The following is a 20041-nucleotide window of genomic DNA, read 5'->3' as shown; positions in this document are numbered from 1 at the left end:
GAATCCTGAAAAATAAAATGTATCACAGTTTCCACAAAAATATTCATCAGCACAACTGTTTTCAACATTGATAATAATCAGAAATGTTTCTTGAGCAGCAAATCAGCATATTAGAATGATTTCTGAAGATCATGTGACACTGAAGACTGGAGTAATGATGCTGAAAATACAGCTTTGATCACAGAAATAAATTACATCTTAACAGATATTCACATAGAAAACAACTATTTTAGATTATAATAATATTTCACAAATTGTACTGTATTTTTGATCAAATAAATGCAGCCTTGGTGAGCAGAAGAGACTCTTTCAGAAACATTCTTACTGACCTCAGTTTTTTGTTTTTAATTCACCACTCTGTAAAAGGCTTTATTTATTATAATAATATTGATGATTATTATTATTATTATGGTAGGGCATTATTTTACATCTGTTCAGAGAATTGGCTGAATTCGATTTATTTCATGTTTATTCGTATAACACTTTTCACAATAGTTTCAAACCAACTTTACAGAAAATGCATGTTTCTACATTACAATTAAGAGTCGAATGAATCGTTTATGAATCAATATATTTCATATGCTTTCATGCTTTTAATAGTTTCTCCTTCTTGTTTGTCAGAATAAATGCACTCATCCTGAAGATGTGAAGTTGTGCACTTTAATAGTGAAGCCTCCTCCAGCTGCTCCACAACGCAAGAAAGTGGTAAAACACTGCAGTCCTTCTCATGTTCAGAGTGTGTGTGTGAGTGAGTGTGAGTGTGTGTGTGTGTGTGCGTTTGTGTGTGTGAGTGTGTGTGTGTGTGTGTGTGATTCTGCTGGATCAGAAACTGCTGAAACCCCAGACACACACTGAACACATCTACATACCCGAGCTTGATTCATGGTACGTTTGTCAATCACTTTTCTCCAAAGTGACTTACAAATGATGAATACATCAAGAAAGCTTTAGCACCGTTGTTGTGCTGTTACAAACAGCAATCGCATGTTCCTCAGGAAAAGTCAGAATGTGTTTTCTCTTACTGCTGTGGTGTTTGGATCCTCTGATGGACGACAGCATGAAGGGACTGTTTTCCTCGCTGGTCTTGAGGACATGAAATCAAATCTCACATAATTAGATCAAAACGCACATCATAGTTGGTCTTATTACTGCTGGATGAAGCTCTGTGTTTCTGTTTCAAGTGAATGCAAAGTGCCAATTTTGAGCACTGTTTGACAAAATGCTCATGTTGTTTGAACTGGATTGTCAGACGCTTGAGAGAGCACAGATGCAGCGCCTGAGAAACGTGACTGAGTTTAGCTGAAAGAGAAGCGAGTGTGAGCCGGTGCTGCAGAGGCTGCTGGGAGCGGCGAGGATTCATGAAGCACAAACACTCACTGATCGAGCGTCAGCATGAAGAACACTGTTCAGCAATAAGCCTGGAGCCCAGTATTACTCTGAAGACTGTATGGGTTGTAAAATGAAAAGTTATTTTTATTAAGCTGACCTACTTGTGGTTTGAACAGACAGTGTTTCTGACATTCAGCTTTCTCTTGATGCCTGATTATAACGCTGATGATCTTTATAAGTGACGTGACATGTGGCCAAGTATGGTGACCCATACTCGGAATTAGTGCTCTGCATTTACCCATCCAAAGTGCACACACACACCGTGAACACACACACGGAGCAGTGGGCAGCCATTTATGCTGCGGCGCCCGGGGAGCAGTTGGGCCCATCCAAAGTGCACACACACAGCAGTGAACACACACACCGTGAACACACACCCGGAGCAGTGGGCAGCCATTTTATTGCTGCGGCGCCCGGGGAGCAGTTGGGGGTTCGGTGCCTTGCTCAAGAGCACTCAGTCGTGGTATTGAAGGTGGGAGAGCACTGTACATTCACTCCCCCCACCTACAATCCCTGCCGGTACGAGACTCGAACCCACAACCTTTGGGTTACGAGTCCGACTCTCTAACCATTAGGCCACGACTTCCCCGACCTGTGTGTGACTTTTTCCGACTTTTAGTGACCTGACTCTCTTTTACACTACATTCTTACATCATACAGGATCAGAACCAGAATACTTCAGACAAACGTCATTAAAACGGATCAAAATCTGCAGAAAAAAACTGAGATGTTTGCATGAGCACAATGAAGCTAGATGGATGCGGAATGCGAGCGATTTATCATTTTAAGGGCTCCATTTGTGAAAATGTGGAATTAATGCTTGTAATCACTGTTTTACTTTAGTAATGCACGTGTAATGTTCATGTATGAGCAGATCAGGCTGTGGACTGTCACTGAATTAAATAAAGACACAAGTGAGTTTACAGAGAGACATCCTGCACAGATTCCTTCATCTCTGACGTCACTGCAAATAAAACACATTCACCTCCTGTTATTCATGTTTCTCTGAGGAATTATTTGAGGTCAGATGCACACTCAGCTCGGTGAATCCGCAGCGCTTCCCTGCTCTGGGTTTGTTTGGAAGCACACAGCGTTCCTGTGTTCCCATCGAAGGGAATGTTGGGTGTGGACGGGAGTCAGAGAAATACTGTTCCCTTCCTGAGATTCCAGCAGCGCTGACTCACACAGATCATCCACTGATCCACTGATCGATCGATTGAGCAGATATTTCATGTTTTTTGAGAAGAGATTGATTGACTCATTTCATGTGTCCGTGAAGTTATTTAGTTATTTTGTGCACGCCCTGCATTCAACACACACACTCACACACTCCCACACTCACACACACTCACACACTCACACACTCACACACACACACACACACACACTCCCACACTCACACACTCACACACACACACACTCACACACACACACACACACAATATGATCGTTTAGGAGATTCACTGCGTGTGTAGAATTGCAATCTTCACTGTGTAAAAGATGAAATGCAGCTCTGGAGATTTTCCTCTGATGCTTCTGTCCTGGTGTCAGTGTGTTTGTGTTTGTGTTAGTTTAGCAGGAGTGTGTGCGTCTGACCGCTGCACAGAAGCGGAAGTGATCGTGACAGAGGGCAGTAACAGGATCTGCTGTGAGCGGAGCGTCCAGTGCTTTATGCCGCTTCCTGTCACGTGACTTCCTGTTCTGCCGGGGTTTTCCAGCCGTTTGTACTCCTGCGAGCTTCTCACGTTACGCTGAACTCTAACGTCTTTATAAAGCCCGGGTTAAGATAACTTTCCCACTTTAAATTTGCAAAGAGAGAGAGAGCGAGTGTAGCTGAGTTCTGGCCGTGTGAATCAGAGCGTGTGTTTATCAATCATAAAGTCACTCAATGCCTTCCTCATCAAATATTCAGTTTGTACAGTTGCACACATTCAGATTCAGTGTGTGAGGGCCTGGAATGTTGTTTTTCTCACATTATTTAGCACTTTCTCATCATGTGTGTTCAGCAGATCGTGTGTGAACGGTTTCTTCCTCTGATTGTTTGCGAGCTGAATATGGAAGCGTTTGTGTTTCCATCTCAAATACACGTGTTTCTCATAACAGTCCATAAGCTTTTGCTTCTTCCTCTTCAAATACAGAGCGATGAAAGGTGAGCACTTTGATGGAAGAAAAGTTGTTCCTGAAATAAATATGCTGCACCAAATTATGATTATATATAGAATTATATATCATTGGTCATGTTTTTATTATATATTCAAAACAATACAAAAATGAGTGTCTTTAAATGAAAAATAATCTGTGAAATCTGTGTTAGCGTCTCAAATGAGGTGATGACATTAGAGCTGACTCACTACGGCTGAGATTCTCAACAGACCGTAATACCATACTGCATATTACTTTATTAAAATAACTATTAGTTTCATGAGCCATAACTCTCAGGAGATATGATTTATGGATGAACGTTTGCCAAGAGTTCATAAAGTAGGATTTCATTTCACAATTATTTCTTGGAAACTGCAGGAGTGTGTTTTACGCGCTCATGTACATGTTCTTCATCTGAACTACAGAATGAATCTAGCCGCTCGAGCGTGTGTTTCTGTGCAGCTCTCGCCGTCTCCTGACAGTCCTGCTGAATGTGTTTATTACTGTATGTGTTTACACTGGATCAGATCCACCTGAATGTTTGATATGAGCGGCTCTGTGCCATGAATGAGATGCTCGTGGTTCTGAGCTGTTCTCATACATTTACTGCCAGCTTTGTTCTTGAGTTAGTTTCTTCATGTCTTCTACTGATGCTCTTAAATGTCCAGAAAACACGTGAAGACGGTTGTGTCCAGCACTGAAAACTGTTAAACCGGCTTCCAAACACCAGCGTTAACATGCTCAAGTCAATAAATACTGACTATTCTATAACTGTTTTATTTCCTATTTGGGTTTATGTATATGCTATATTTTTTAAAGAGATTAACTATTTTTTCCAAGCCACTGTTAGATGCCAGTGTTTTCTGTCATAGCTATACAAAGATTTGATTTCAAAAACAGTATCATTGCTATTAAACTATTTCTTGTTATGGTTTTAAATCTGTATTTATCCTCAGAATGATCTCTAAGTAAAAAGAGGTGCTAAAGTCTGATTTTTTGGTGGCTGTGCTTTAAAATTAACCTAAAGTCAAGGGATCAAGGATTTTGACAGTAATCAGTGTTGAGCGCTACTGTAGGATTAACCTGCCTGCTTTACATGTTCAAAATGATTAACAGCTGAAAACATCTGTTAGAACTTTAGAAATCAAAAAGTATTCACATGTAATCACTTACATTAATAAAGTAATTGAAATAGTTACACTACTCATTACATTTTAAATAGTGTAACATGTAATCTGTAACCTGTTACATTTCCAAAGTAACCTTCCCAGCACTGGAGCTCAGGCAGCAGAACGTGTCTGTATTGTTGACTGAAGTCTGTCTGGTGTGGCGTGTTTGTAGGGAACGGCTCTGTTTGTCAGTGTTTGATTTCAGCATGAAAAGGCACCTTTATGATTCATCAGAGTTAAAGCTGTTAATGTGTTCTTGCTCCTGAATCCTTTGACATGCAAACTGTAAAGCCTGCTCATTTCTTCAGTCTTACTGTGAGTCATATGAATATATTTCTTTATTTGTCCTCTGCACTACATGTTTTATACTGATGCCTTACAGCTAGAGATTCATTAGCGTGAATGGAGTGAGTCAGTCCAGACTCGAATGACCTGGACGCACCCATGAGCTGTTGATGTGGAAACGTTCTGCTAGTGATTAGCGTGACTCGTTAGCATGAACTCACCGCTAACAGCTGCCAGTAAAACACCACACCACTTTCTCCGAGATTGTGAATTTATAGCACAAGTCATATGAGATGAGTTGTATTATAGTTGGTTATTGCTGACTGTTCATGATCGTCATAAACCATCAGACAGCTAAAACTGAAAATGCCGAATCTGATTTTCAGTGTGATGGAAATGAAATAGTTGATAAAGGAATCATTGCAGCTGGAGCTGCTCCTCGGCATCACTGAAATGCACCCAATAGTTTTGAAACATGCTGGAATCCATCAATAAGAAGCAAACATGCCAGGACCTTTCCCCGCGGAATGATTGTGTGTGTGATATTATTCGCAGAAACACCCACTCGCATGAAGAAGTGATGCCAGATCGAGATCAGAAGGGCTTTGGGTCTCTGCAGACACCAGACATCAGACAGGCTTGTGATCGCTGATTCTGGGTGTATCAGGAAAAGCAGAAACTCTCAGGAACAAGCAGCGCTCAACACTGAAGACACGTGTTCAATGTCCAAAAGTGCAAAGACGTTTCAGTGAGGGTTCAGGTTAGGAGTAAAATAAATAAGGGATGATGCACGGTTAGCTGTGATCAAAGGGTTTTAATGCACGATCTGGAGGCAAAGGACCACCCGACACAGAGTGCATTAATATTGTTTAATGCATAGCTAGCCATGCATTATCTCGCTTATACCATAGTCATTTGCCAGCATTGACAAGCTAAAGCTGTTGATGTTTGCAGTGCAATATTTGACCGTAAAAATGACGGTTATTTTCGTCAGTTACGGCTCGTTAGCGCTAGCATTCTGCCCACTTCAGGTCAGGACCAGAGACTAAATAGTGCGGGTCACATTTATTTGAATTAATGCATTATGATTTGAATAAATTATTGATTGATTGATCAACCGATTGAGAGAGAGAAAGAGTGTTTTGTGTGTGAATTTTATTTTATTAATAAAAGTCGTGGGGCAGCGCTGAAAACAAGTTTCTGTGCTCCTGAATGTTTCTGTGTAGTAATTGAAATAGTTACACTACTCATTACATTTTAAATAGTGTAACATGTAATCTGTAACCTGTTACATTTCCAAAGTAACCTTCCCAGCACTGGAGCTCAGGCAGCAGAACGTGTCTGTATTGTTGACTGAAGTCTGTCTGGTGTGGCGTGTTTGTAGGGAACGGCTCTGTTTGTCAGTGTTTGATTTCAGCATGAAAAGGCACCTTTATGATTCATCAGAGTTAAAGCTGTTAATGTGTTCTTGCTCCTGAATCCTTTGACATGCAAACTGTAAAGCCTGCTCATTTCTTCAGTCTTACTGTGAGTCATATGAATATATTTCTTTATTTGTCCTCTGCACTACATGTTTTATACTGATGCCTTACAGCTAGAGATTCATTAGCGTGAATGGAGTGAGTCAGTCCAGACTCGAATGACCTGGACGCACCCATGAGCTGTTGATGTGGAAACGTTCTGCTAGTGATTAGCGTGACTCGTTAGCATGAACTCACCGCTAACAGCTGCCAGTAAAACACCACACCACTTTCTCCGAGATTGTGAATTTATAGCACAAGTCATATGAGATGAGTTGTATTATAGTTGGTTATTGCTGACTGTTCATGATCGTCATAAACCATCAGACAGCTAAAACTGAAAATGCCGAATCTGATTTTCAGTGTGATGGAAATGAAATAGTTGATAAAGGAATCATTGCAGCTGGAGCTGCTCCTCGGCATCACTGAAATGCACCCAATAGTTTTGAAACATGCTGGAATCCATCAATAAGAAGCAAACATGCCAGGACCTTTCCCCGCGGAATGATTGTGTGTGTGATATTATTCGCAGAAACACCCACTCGCATGAAGAAGTGATGCCAGATCGAGATCAGAAGGGCTTTGGGTCTCTGCAGACACCAGACATCAGACAGGCTTGTGATCGCTGATTCTGGGTGTATCAGGAAAAGCAGAAACTCTCAGGAACAAGCAGCGCTCAACACTGAAGACACGTGTTCAATGTCCAAAAGTGCAAAGACGTTTCAGTGAGGGTTCAGGTTAGGAGTAAAATAAATAAGGGATGATGCACGGTTAGCTGTGATCAAAGGGTTTTAATGCACGATCTGGAGGCAAAGGACCACCCGACACAGAGTGCATTAATATTGTTTAATGCATAGCTAGCCATGCATTATCTCGCTTATACCATAGTCATTTGCCAGCATTGACAAGCTAAAGCTGTTGATGTTTGCAGTGCAATATTTGACCGTAAAAATGACGGTTATTTTCGTCAGTTACGGCTCGTTAGCGCTAGCATTCTGCCCACTTCAGGTCAGGACCAGAGACTAAATAGTGCGGGTCACATTTATTTGAATTAATGCATTATGATTTGAATAAATTATTGATTGATTGATCAACCGATTGAGAGAGAGAAAGAGTGTTTTGTGTGTGAATTTTATTTTATTAATAAAAGTCGTGGGGCAGCGCTGAAAACAAGTTTCTGTGCTCCTGAATGTTTCTGTGTGCGCAGCGCAATCTCTCTCTGTGTGTGTGGGTGTGTGTGTGTGTGTTATACTCAAGTCCGTGTGGTTTGGAAAATGTGTTTGTTTACTGATGACTCAAACCTTTGTGTGTGTGTGTGTGTGTGTGTGGGTGTGTGAGTGAGTGTGCGTGTGTGAGTGTGTGTTGTTATACTCAAGTCTGTGTGGTTTGGAAAATGTGTTTGTTTACTGATGACAAACCTTTGTGTGTGTGTGTGTGTGTGTGTGTTTCTCCTCAGCCTCACTGAGCTTCATGAGTCACTTCTGTCCCCTGTGGTTCGTAAAATCACATGTGAACAGAATGTGTGCTGTGACCTCTGACCTCTTTGAGATGACTTTTATTGTCTTGTAGGCTGGACTCTATCCTGCTCACGTGAGCCTGACGTCGCATTAGCAGCTGTACGTCTGCGGACGCATCTCGCCTCTCTTCTGTGTTTTTGGACTGAGATAACAGTACGATGAGCTCGTGACGTCTCTCTGCCTCTGTCCTGCTTCACTGTCTGTCAAAAACACCCTGAAGATGCAGTGTTAGATTTAAAGCAACACTAGACCAAATACAAAATATCAAGAGAAAATAATTCACATGAGGGATTGTTTGAGTGCTATCTGTTTAGTGCAGAAGCGGTTCTGTGGTTTGCTGGCTTCTTCAGTGTGTTTTGAACATCTGGAATCAGGAACTGACTCTGGCTGATGTGTTGCTCAATAAATGTGGAATATCAATTTGATCTGGTGTCTTGGGAAAGTGGAACAGCTGTCCACACGCTCTCATATTCACTCTGTATTTCCATCATTTGCTCTCAGCAGAGCGTTATGAACATACACTCAGTGAAGTGAAGACTATTTGTTTTTGTACGTTTGCTTGACTGTGTATTATGCGTGAATTTAACTTTGCTCCTTTGGGCTTCATTCACTTTTAGCACAGATGTACAGTAAATGTGAGGCCACGGTTGCAAAATACTCTCAATCTCAGTGTCTTCTGCTCTGTGTGTAAAGCACTCTCGATCGCTGTGGAAGCTGAATGAAGTCAGTTGTGTTTTTGACATTGAAGCCCCACCTGGTGTCCATTTCTGCATTTGCTGCACTGACGGCTCCTAACAGACACATTCTGCATGTAAAATAAGAAACTGTAATAATTTAAAGCATTTGATCACATGCAAACATTCTAAATAGACATTGGTGCATATGAAAGCTCACAGCGTCAATGTTAAACACTGAATCGCATCTAAGGTGTGCACTGGTCATGATACAAGAACATTATATGTTGTTAAATATGAACTAATGGAGCATCATGGCACATTCTCCACCACGTCTTTTATACTGATGAATCACATGCAGAAAACTTTCATCTCTTTCCAAAGAATTCATTTTCTGAGAAAATTCTGCAAACAGAGAACAAAGCGTTTGTGGATCTATGAATATCAAAATATCTCAATATCATGTTCTACGGCTGAAGGCGCATTTAAAGTTCTGCTCAAAACATATCAGATAAGAACAAAATCTGCATCTGCACATTCGCGTCACATTCTTCATCTTCGCTGATGTTGAAATGCGGCTGTGATGAGATCAGTGCTGAAGAATAAACACAATGTGATTCATCTCTGTGTAAACGAACACAGCAGATGCTCTCAGTTTGCTGTAAATGTGGATGAGGAAGCATACACTTATTTTGCTCATCTTTATTATCTGAGTTGAAATCCGAGGTCTACAGCATCAGTCGAGCTCCAGTCACATAATTCGTGTCTCTGAAGACGTTGCTCTCGCTGCGGTTGGCGGTGCTGCGTTTGCATTGACTGCATCGCTCATATTTTCCCAGTTGTTCTGTCAGAGTTTGACCACCGAACCTGAAGGAAACAGCAAAAACATCATCAGGATTACAGAAACTCTGGCTCTGACGTCCTGCGATCGCTCATCATGACCTCTCTGTTTTTCTCTTGTTATTCCATCTATACATTGAACTAATCATCAGTTTGTTCCTGTACCTCCTGCTGTTGAGTTCCTCTCGGTCTCGCTGGTGTTTGAGGTCGGCGCTGCGGTGCCAGCTCTCCTCGTACGCGGCCCGCAGGAGACGCAGCTTCTCGTAACGATGGATTCGCTCGTCTAACATTCTGCGAAAGAGACATTATTCATTCCACTCAAACCATCCGACTGTGATCTGAGACACATGCACATCAGGCCCAGACAACAAGAACTCATTCTTCTCTTTAGGATTAATGCTTGTTTGCTGGTTTGTTACTCACTCTTTGAGGTCTCTCTGCATCATTTCTCTTTCTCTCTTCTGCTCGTTCAAGCGCTTCTCCAGCGTTTCTCTCCTCCTCTGGTTGGCTGTATTCATCAGCTCTTCAGAGATGTTCTGCGCTCTCCGTCTCTGCTCCGCTAAAGCCGCCGGACTGGAGTCCATCAGTCCAAACACGGGCCGCGCGTCGAAACGCGGAGAGATTTCTGAACAGCGGCGATCCGTCTAAACGCAAACAGACAGAAAAACACAAAGATCAGGAGATATATTACTGTTTATGACAATGATTTCAAGAGAATGAAACACTCTGGAAGTTTTTGATAGAAACAAAGCTGTCGCGTTTAATCAGTTCATGGACTCAAACCCTGGGATCTTACTGTCTGAGCTACAGAAATGCATATTAACGCCATATTAAGGACAGTGAGCCTTAATGCACTTAACAACGTGCTTCCACACTCAAAACAACATATGAAAGGCAGAATCAGTCCTGATCACTGCTGCTGTGTGTTTATGATCCAGAGAGAACGTCACTGATCTGATTTGCTGATATTATCCTTACAGTTAAACACACTGAAAGCTCAATCACGACTTGTATAACACAGACTGTGTAAGTACATCATATTTAGCATCAGTTCACTGATCCAGAGGAGGACGAGGAGGTCTGATCTAAATATCTTATGGCTTTTTTTTCTCACCGGGTGCTTTAACACATTAAGGCACAATTTTCTGTAAAGCTGCTTTGAAACAACTTAAGAGTGAGATAATTCAATACACAAATAAATATCAAATTCAAAACTGTGTGGAAAAAAGCTTGAGATATCCTAAATCAGAGCATTAAGAATCATCCGCATGTCTATAGATTTATGACATAAATATTGTGCCAAACATGCAGCGCTGCTTCATTTATGAGATAAAGTCCAAAATTGTGTATCCAAAGCTCATCAACTGGTCACTGGGGTTCCTCAGGGATCAGTTTTTGGACCGCTCCTCTTCTCCATATACACTACATCACTGGGTCCCATCATACAGGGACATGGCTTCTCCTACCATTGCTATACTGATGACACACAGCTCTATCTCTCATTTCAACCAGAAGTCCAGGCCCTTGTCATTTCTAGGCTGGACTACTGCAATGCTCTTCTGGCTGGACTTCCATCAAGCACAATCAAACCTCTACAAATGATTCAGAATGCAGCGGCACGACTGGTCTTCAATGAGCCCAAAAGAGCCCATGTTACACCTCTCTTTATCTCCTTGCACTGGCTACCGGTTGCGGCTCGAATCAAGATCAAGACATTGATGCTTGCAAATAGAACAGCTATAGGCTCAGCACCCGCCTACTTCCACTCACTACTACGAATCTACATCCCCTCCAGAAGTCTGAGATCCGCTAGTGAGCGACGCCTCGTGGTCTCAAGGCTCAAAATCACGTTCCCGGCTGGTGGAATGATCTTCCTACCGCTATACGGAATGCTGAATCCCTGACAATTTTCAAGCGACAGCTGAGAACTCATCTCTTTCGATGCTACTTGACTTCATCCTAAATAAAAATAAAAATAAAAACGTCTTTCTCTTTATTTATTCCTTCCCTTTCTAGCTTGTACTGATTTAAACAATACCTGAAACTTGGTATTGCGAGCACTTCCTGTGTCTGTTTGCCTCTTTAAGAAGAATCACTTTATGTATTCCCCAATTGTAAGTCGCTTTGGATAAAAGCGTCTGCAAAATAACTACATGTAAATGTAAAATGTAATTGACCCAGCTGATCCCAAACGGGAAACGATCGAAAGTCACTCACTTGTGCTTCAAGTGCCTTTCGGTACTTCTTGGCCGTCTCGTGTTTCTCATGAAGCTGCTGAGATTTTTCTAATGCGATCCTGATGCAAACATCACAAAACAAGCAGAAACAATCACACCATCATCTTAAACACGTTCACACAGCGCTGCGATGAGATGCTCACTCTTCTGAGAGCTGCAGCAGATGCAGTCTGCCCGTCTGCGTCTGCGTCTGGCTGCGTCTGGCTGTCTCCTGCATCAGCTCCGTCTGCATCAGCTCCGTCTGCATCTGTCTGCGTCTGGCTGCCTCCTTCATCAGCTCCGTCTGCATCAGCTCCGTCTGCATCAGCTCCGTCTGCATCTGTCTGCGTCTGGCTGCCTCCTGCATCAGCTCCGTCTGCATCAGCTCCGTCTGCGTCTGTCTGCGTCTGGCTGCCTCCTGCATGTAGCGTCTCTGCTGCGGCAGACAGTCTGCGCTGCAGGCTCGAACCACGAAGATGTACGAGCCCTAAAAGGCCATGCGTCAAATGACCAGAAAAACAATTAAACAGATCCAGCTGAAGCCTGAACGGCGTTGAGACTCACGTCTGATTGGCTGTATGCCTGCGCTTTCCTGCGTCTCTGAGCTTCTGCAGCGGCCAGATTAAACGCCGCCAGCTTCTGACTGTCCTCCCGCTTCTTCTGTCTGTCCATCTGTCAGTGATGGAACGGTCCAAGACAGGTTTATAGTAGTTTAATTCAATTAAATTCAAGTGTATTTGTATAGTGCTTTTCACGATACAAATCATTGCAAAGCAGCTTTACAGAAAATTAAAGTTTCTATATTATATTTAGTAGTAGCTCATCAGTGCACTGCAAAAAAGGCTTATCTAACTTAGTATTTTTCTCTTGTTTCTAGTCAAAATATCTAAAAAATTATTAAATTAAGATGCATTTACTAGAGAAGCAAAATGACGTAAGATATTTAGTCTTGTTTCCAGGGGAAAGAAACTAAATGAAGTGCATTTTGCTTAAAATAAATAAAATGATCTGCCAGTGGGGTAAAATATTCTTAAAACAAAAATACTAAGATAAGCCTTTTTTGCAGTGTGGTGACTGTCAAGTTGATGTCCATATGCCAGAAACATACAGTCAAACAGACGGTGAACGCTATTAACAGCAATGAATTTAATGTGATATTCCTATTGAAATGAGGCGTTCAGTAAATGAGTGTGCTCGGGCACCTCTTCTTTCTGGAAATACTGCAGGTCTTTCTGATGTTCTTGAAGCATTAACACTCGTTCTTGCTCGCGCTCGGCTCTGCTCTCATCAGACTGGTATAAAGGAAGGTTTCTCTGCGCTCGCTGCATGCAGACGTAACACAGCTCCTGCGACGCACATCAACAAGCCTGAGCTGATATCACGAGCTGGAAGAGAGAGCACAGACGTGATGAAGGCTCACCTGTCCGGCCCGTCTGTGGTCACGGCACGCTCGGTCCAGACTCGCATCTGCAGCGCTGCTCTTTACTGTCGCGATGCTGAGAGAGACGCCTCTGTGTTCATGACAAACAGAAAGTCTCAGATTTGTCCTGCTGATCTAACACTCATCTATTCTTCATTTAGAAACAGTTACACATAGAAACTGTTAGCAGTGCGGCCGACACAGATCCACTGAGTCTGTCTTTTGTAAGTCGCTTTGGATAAAAGCGTCTGCTAAATGACTAAATGTAAATGTGTAAATGTCTGCTGGCTGATACAATTAAATAAGTCCAGAACACAGTTACAGTGACTCAGTAACCACTGTTGGGGAAAGTTACTTTTAAAAGTAATGCATTACAATATTGCGTTACTCCCTAAAAAAAGTAACTAATTATGTTACTTATGTTACTTTTTATGGAAAGTAATGCGTTACATTACTTTTGCGTTACTTTTTAAATATGAGATGGGCTTGATTGTTTTGTCTAGAACTACATCATGTTCACACAGCGCACACAACGCCTCTGCACTTCTGATTTCTCCCAACACGGGGACAGGAGAGCTGTTAGTCAATAAATGGGAAAACAAAGTAACTGGCGTTACTTTTTTGAAAAAGTAACTCAGATATTTTCTTGTAAATTAAAAAGTAGCGCGTTAATTTACTAGTTACTTGAAAAAAGTAATCTGATTACGTAACTCACGTTACTTGTAATGCGTTACCCCCAACACTGTTAACAGATTATTAAATGATAGAAGATTACTATATTATCATAAGAATTTTACCATAAGACCGCCAGGCCAAATAAAAGAAACATTATTTTTTAAACCCAAATCTGAAGCTCAGTGTGTTCAGTCACAGGCGGTGATGCATGTTTAAAGCGAGAGGAGCCACGCTGACAGACTGCATTCACTGCTGGGTAAAGCTCACGTTTCAGTCACACAAACCGGTCTTACGTCACAACTAAACAACTTTCTCCTGCAGAGCTCGAGTGTTTTAATGGTCTGATGACACACACAAGAGTTCACCGTAACACAACGCCTCTGTTCTGAGTGTATTTGAGAGGGTCATGTGATAATCTGAGCACCTTTCTGTCATCAGATGCTGTTAAGCAACACAAATCACCGCATGAGGAAATTTTTAATTCCAGATTTTTAACTGGTTTCCTACCCAGTAGGATTTTTAACCAAGACTGAACTATTTCTGTGATGATAAGGAATGTATTTAAATTTAAATGTATGTTTTTAATTCAGTGGTTATGATGACAATATTTATAATTCATGCTGGGCCAGCTGATTCTTCATCATCTTCTGCTGGAATCTACCTGTCAGTGTTTGCTGGCCGTTTGTCCTCCAGCCCGTCTGTGAGGTCAGTCACAGTCGCTCTGTCCGCTGGCTGACGCTTCTCTGTTGCAGATATAATGAGATGAGAGTGAGTCTAACACAGAACAGTACAGAGCTACCATATTTCCTCAAACTGTCAGCATGAGCCCAGATCTCCTCATGACAAACCCCATCCACCATCATCATCATCTTCATCAGTCTGCAGCGGTTTTCTCAGGGCTTCTCCTGCTGATATTCTGGGAAGCGTGGCACCGCTGAAGGTCGCAGGTCGCGGCACATTGCAGCGTCTCTTAGATTCTCTAGAGTTCCTCGACTCCGGTCTCTGCAAATCAACAGAGTCTAATTAAACAGATTCCAGCAGGTTCAAACACACTGAAGTCTCGCTCGCTGTGACTGACGCTGGCTGAAGCTGAGGAAAGTTTCCCAGTGCCATCTAAGGCTGAGATGAAGTCACGGCAGAACAGCATCTTGACTCGGCTTTGCCGGAAAGTCAGGACTCCGATCCCAGGAAAAGCGTGCGAGACAGACGGTCGAGTGGCTGCGGCACGGAGCAGCAGGTGAAGGGTTTCTCGCACGCATCTCTCCACTGCGTCTCGCTGGAACGGGCCCTCGGCACTCAGGGCCGAGAAGTTGAGTGGCCCCACCGGCACGTCTGAGGAGACACCAGAGTCTGATCAACAGTAGCTTTCATGACATCTGTGACACATCTGAGAAACCTTTAGATCAGGTGTGGATCATGAAATCTAATTCAGCCAACAATGTCCATCTTCTGTGTAAATGTACATAAATGAACAAAAATGATTGTTCTGACCTGTCGCCTGTGGTTTGATCTGTTTAAATCCATAATAATGAGAGAGTTTCTCTGCCAGGATGAAAACAGGTCTCTGTATGAGAATATGTTTGTTCCCGAGGTTGAGTTTCTGCTGACAGAACGTGAAAGTCCCTAAACCGAGGATATAAACCCCCTAAAACACACCACAACCGAATGAACACGCTATTATTCACGTTTACAAACAGAAAAACAATGAGCATAATAGATGAGGAACAGTAGAGCCTAAGCATGCACATTCGCACCTTTCGCATGAACATCTGTTGCTTAATAAAACACGACACGAGCGACCAAATATGATCGATATCTGTGGGGAATGAAACAAACAGACGCGAGAAATATGACTGGCATGCTCGATGCAGACGTGTGTTTGTATTTCAGACATTAGTTATGGTTATGCCAGTAGTTCTGATTAGTTAGAATGTCACTTACCGTCGTCAGAAAGTCTCGACAGAGTCGACAGATGTTTGCGCTCATATTCTGACATTGGGATTTGAAGCATGACAAAAAATCTGCAAGCAAACACTTCGGTTTAATCACTCATTAGTACATTAGTGTATACAGGTCCAGAATAACCGGTGCAACAGCTAATAAAAGTACAGATGCATGGCTTTGTGCTTGTGTCTGCAAATCTGTTGCTATAGACGCGCCTCCCAACGGCGTTACTACAGGAAATACTGATACTACAGTAAATAAAGATTCCTAAATACAGATAATACTGATACACATTACTACAGTAAATAAAGATACACATTACTATAGATAATACTGGTACTCGTTACTACAGATAATACCGATAAATGTTACTACAGTAAATAAAGATACACATTAATATAGATAATACTGATACACGTTACTACAGTAAATAAAGATATACATTACTATAGATAATACTGATACTCGTTACTACAGATAATACCGATAAATGTTACTACAGTAAATAAAGATACACGTTACTACAGACAATACTGATACATGTTACTACAGTAAATAAAGATATGTTACTATAGAGAATACTGATACTCGTTACTACAGATAATACCTATAAATGTTACTACAGTAAATAAAGATACACATTAATATAGATAATACTGATACTCGTTACTACAGATAATACCAATAAATGTTACTACAGTAAATAAAGATACACGTTACTACAGACAATACTGATACATGTTACTACAGTAAATAAAGATATGTTACTATAGAGAATACTGATACTCGTTACTACAGATAATACCTATAAATGTTACTACAGTAAATAAAGCTACACGTTACTATAGATAATACTGATACTGGTTACTGCAGATAATACTGATAAATGTTACTACAGTAAATAAAGATACACGTTACTACAGACAAAACTGATACACATACTACAATAAATAAAGATACACGTTACTATAGATAATACTGATACTTGTTACAACAGATAATACTGATACAAGTTATTACAGTAAATAAAGATACACGTTACTACAGATAATACTGATACACATTACTACAGATAATACTGATACAAGTTACTACAGTAAATAAAGATACACGTTACTACAGATAATACTGATACACATTACTACAGATAATACTGATACACGTTACTACAATAAATAAAGATACGTTACTACAGATAATACTGATACACATTACTACAGATAATACTGATACACGTTACTACAATAAATAAAGATACACATTACTATAGATAATACTGATACACATTACTACAGTAAATAAAGACACTCCTTACTACAGATAATACTGATACACATACTACAATAAATAAAGATACACGTTACTATAGATAATACTGATACATGTTACCACAGCAAATAAAGATACGTTACTATAGATAATACTGATACTACAGAAAATACTGATACTACAGTAAATAAAGATACTCCTTACTACAGATAATACTGATACACATTACTATAGATAATACTGATACACGTTACCACAGCAAATAAAGATACGTTATTATAGATAATACTGATACTACAGTAAATAAAGATACTCCTTACTACAGATAATACTGATACACATTTCTATAGATAATACTGATACATGTTACTACAGTAAATAAAGACAAGGGTTACTACAGTAAATAAAGATACACGTTACTATAGATAATACTGATACTACAGTAAATAAAGATACTCCTTACTACATATAATACTGATACACATTACTATAGATAATACTGATACATGTTACTACAGTAAATACTGATACTCATTACTACAGTAAATAAAGATAAGGGTTACTACAGTAAATAAAGATACACGTTACTATAGATAATACTGATACTACAGTAAATAAAGATACTCCTTACTACATATAATACTGATACACATTACTATAGATAATACTGATACACATTACTATAGATAATACTGATACACGTTACTACAGTAAATAAATATAAGGGTTACTACAGTAAATAAAGATACGTTACTATAGATAATACTGATACTAAAGGAAATACTGATACTACAGTAAATAAAGATACCGTTACTACATATAATACTGATACACATTACAACAGATAATACTGTTACACGTTAATACAGTAAATAAAGATATGCATTACTACAGATACTAATACACCTTACTACACTAAATAAAGATACGTTACTACAGATAATACAGATACATTACTATCGATAATACTGATGCACATGATACTCATTACTACAATAAATACTGTGAAATCACTATTCAAACATAACTAGCTAAATTCAGCTGTTGCGGCCTTAAAATAGAACTTTTATTCATGTGTTATTCGGTGTGAATCTTGAAGCACCTTCAGCACTCGAGGCTACAGGACTGATGTGTCTGCTCAGACTGAATTCACCAGGGTACCTACAAATATCAGATTGCATTACAAACTTAAGTTGAAAGAAATAATAGAACAGAATCTGCCCGGTCTAGAATAGATGATGATGATAATCATTTTGTGAGTTTTATTTTTCAGTCAATCATAAATACACTTCTAAAATTGTCAACCTTTATCCGTATGCTCTGAAGCTGTAACCATTGCCTTGCTAACGCATTCGAGGACTGCATCATCTGGCCTGTTCAATAAAAGACAATCCACTTATCAGAGAATTAAATATTAATGTTATTTGGACATGCATTTGCTGTCAGAGGAGGATGGGCTCCTGAACATCTTACAGAGGGTTTACTGACATTAAACACATTAAAGCATTTTCCTGTGAAGCTGTTCACTGAAACACTGAGATACACATTTCTGTAAATCATGGAAAAAATAAACATGACTAATAAAATTTATCGACAAAAGATTTTATTTAATATGAATTCAGCACGTTATATAAAACATTTTCAGCAAATAAATGAATGATGTGCCAGGCAATATTCATGAGAAAAAATTCCTTGACCAGGTGAAACTCTTCATGGAAATTAAAACTGAGTATTAAATGAAATAAATTGTTCTTCATAAAGTAGTGGATCAAACTGTTAAAAACACAACGGCAGTAAGTCACGTCTTCCAGAAGTTTGGATTCTGCATCATTCGCCTCTGAAAGTTTTCATACCTGTGAGGAGGACAGAACAATGACTCTAAACACAAACACTCATTCGCTGGCATGACGCTTCGCCTTAAAACATCACTCACCATTTGAGGATGGAGCTCGCAGGAACAAACATCTCCGAAGGGTTCGGTGTCATCTGCGACTGGGACAGCGCAAAAGACGAGGTGAAGTTGTACAGGCTCTCCAGCATCTTCTGTGTGAACTGTGAAAATGACAACAAAAAGTTAATAAGCAGCCGCAGGAGAGTTCCTGACCTCACAGTGATATTAACAGGGCTCTGTGAGCCGGTCACTGCAGTCTTGATCTGACCCTTCAAACCACACAGAAGTGTGAAAGAAATTGGAAAAGCGCAAATAAAAACGCCTTTAGTACGACTGATATCAACAAGCAGTGCCACAATCTGCCAGGTCTGTATTTTAGCTTATATTTAATCAGTGGCCAAGACTGGAACTATCCATTTTATAAATGTCACTGTTATAATGTTATAATATTACTTCATGCCTTAAATTGTCTTTCAAATATAAACATAAATTTAGATAATTTTTATCCACAAAAACTTTGCATTTATTAGGGTGTGATATGTAATCTAAAAATCGTTCATCACTACTACGAACAGAAGATCCACTCTGAAAAGACTGAAGACCCAAAAGGTAAGTAAGGTGGCTGATAAGTTATGATGAGGTATGTGTTACCTGTGTGAAGGAGTCCGCTGTGGAGACAGCTGAAGTAGAGACTGGTGTTTGTTGTGCAAGCAGGTCCAAAGATTCAATAGAAACTCCAACCTGAGCCACTGACAGAGCCTGAGGGACGGCCATCATGCCAAACGGATGAGCTCCACCCTCACCTGAAACACACACACACACACACACCATTTCAGGGATTCGGGTCGATTATCGATAGTTGCTAGAATCAGAGCCAGTCAAAGCAGATTTCAGACATCAGACGTGAATGATGGACACAGACTTTATTTGTGTCTCCCAGCACTGAACCACATTTCTGTGCGAGTTTGATGTGATGATAATCACCCTAGTGTTTTAATATATCAACCCTCTACGGACACCTTGGCAATTGAATCGTCATTGGCTAGTAAATTTTTTTGTTTACTCGCCAGACTGAAATACTATACTATAC

At 40.4% G+C, this 20041-nt stretch overlaps 3 protein-coding genes across 3 annotated transcripts in view; all 3 read right to left on the bottom strand.

Annotated features, from left to right (window-relative positions):
* Positions 1 to 8906: 8906 nt before the first annotated feature.
* LOC107751049 (coiled-coil domain-containing protein 81-like) lies at positions 8907 to 13253 on the bottom strand. Its single transcript, XM_016566617.1, has 8 exons — positions 13173 to 13253; positions 12955 to 13098; positions 12317 to 12424; positions 11917 to 12239; positions 11754 to 11832; positions 9960 to 10180; positions 9702 to 9827; positions 8907 to 9563 (listed from the first exon to the last, which is right to left on the bottom strand). Exons 2-8 carry the CDS (start codon positions 13078 to 13080, stop codon positions 9425 to 9427), a joined length of 1122 nt encoding a protein of 373 aa, XP_016422103.1. The 5' UTR covers positions 13081 to 13098; positions 13173 to 13253; the 3' UTR covers positions 8907 to 9424.
* Positions 13254 to 14514: 1261 nt separating this feature from the next.
* LOC107751048 (coiled-coil domain-containing protein 81-like) lies at positions 14515 to 16063 on the bottom strand. The gene is made up of 5 exons (XM_016566616.1): positions 15789 to 16063; positions 15602 to 15663; positions 15339 to 15492; positions 14926 to 15179; positions 14515 to 14849 (listed from the first exon to the last, which is right to left on the bottom strand). The coding sequence occupies exons 1-5, from the start codon at positions 15856 to 15858 to the stop codon at positions 14685 to 14687; spliced, it is 705 nt and encodes a 234-aa protein (XP_016422102.1). The 5' UTR covers positions 15859 to 16063; the 3' UTR covers positions 14515 to 14684.
* Positions 16064 to 18725: 2662 nt separating this feature from the next.
* hikeshi (heat shock protein nuclear import factor hikeshi) overlaps positions 18726 to 20041 on the bottom strand; it is a 3249-nt gene continuing 1933 nt past the window's right edge. Inside the window, exons 3-5 of the mRNA XM_016566618.1 lie at positions 19603 to 19754; positions 18994 to 19112; positions 18726 to 18913 (exon numbers count right to left, since the gene is read on the bottom strand). Coding sequence (XP_016422104.1) covers positions 18859 to 18913; positions 18994 to 19112; positions 19603 to 19754 — 326 coding nt within the window. The 3' untranslated portion in view covers positions 18726 to 18858. The remainder of the gene's footprint in view (positions 18914 to 18993; positions 19113 to 19602; positions 19755 to 20041) is intronic.

This window comes from Sinocyclocheilus rhinocerous, unplaced genomic scaffold (assembly GCF_001515625.1).
Source record: "Sinocyclocheilus rhinocerous isolate Xijiao unplaced genomic scaffold, SAMN03320098_v1.1 scaffold632, whole genome shotgun sequence".
Lineage (NCBI taxonomy): Eukaryota > Metazoa > Chordata > Actinopteri > Cypriniformes > Cyprinidae > Sinocyclocheilus > Sinocyclocheilus rhinocerous.
This window is presented reverse-complemented; position numbering and strand designations above follow the sequence as displayed.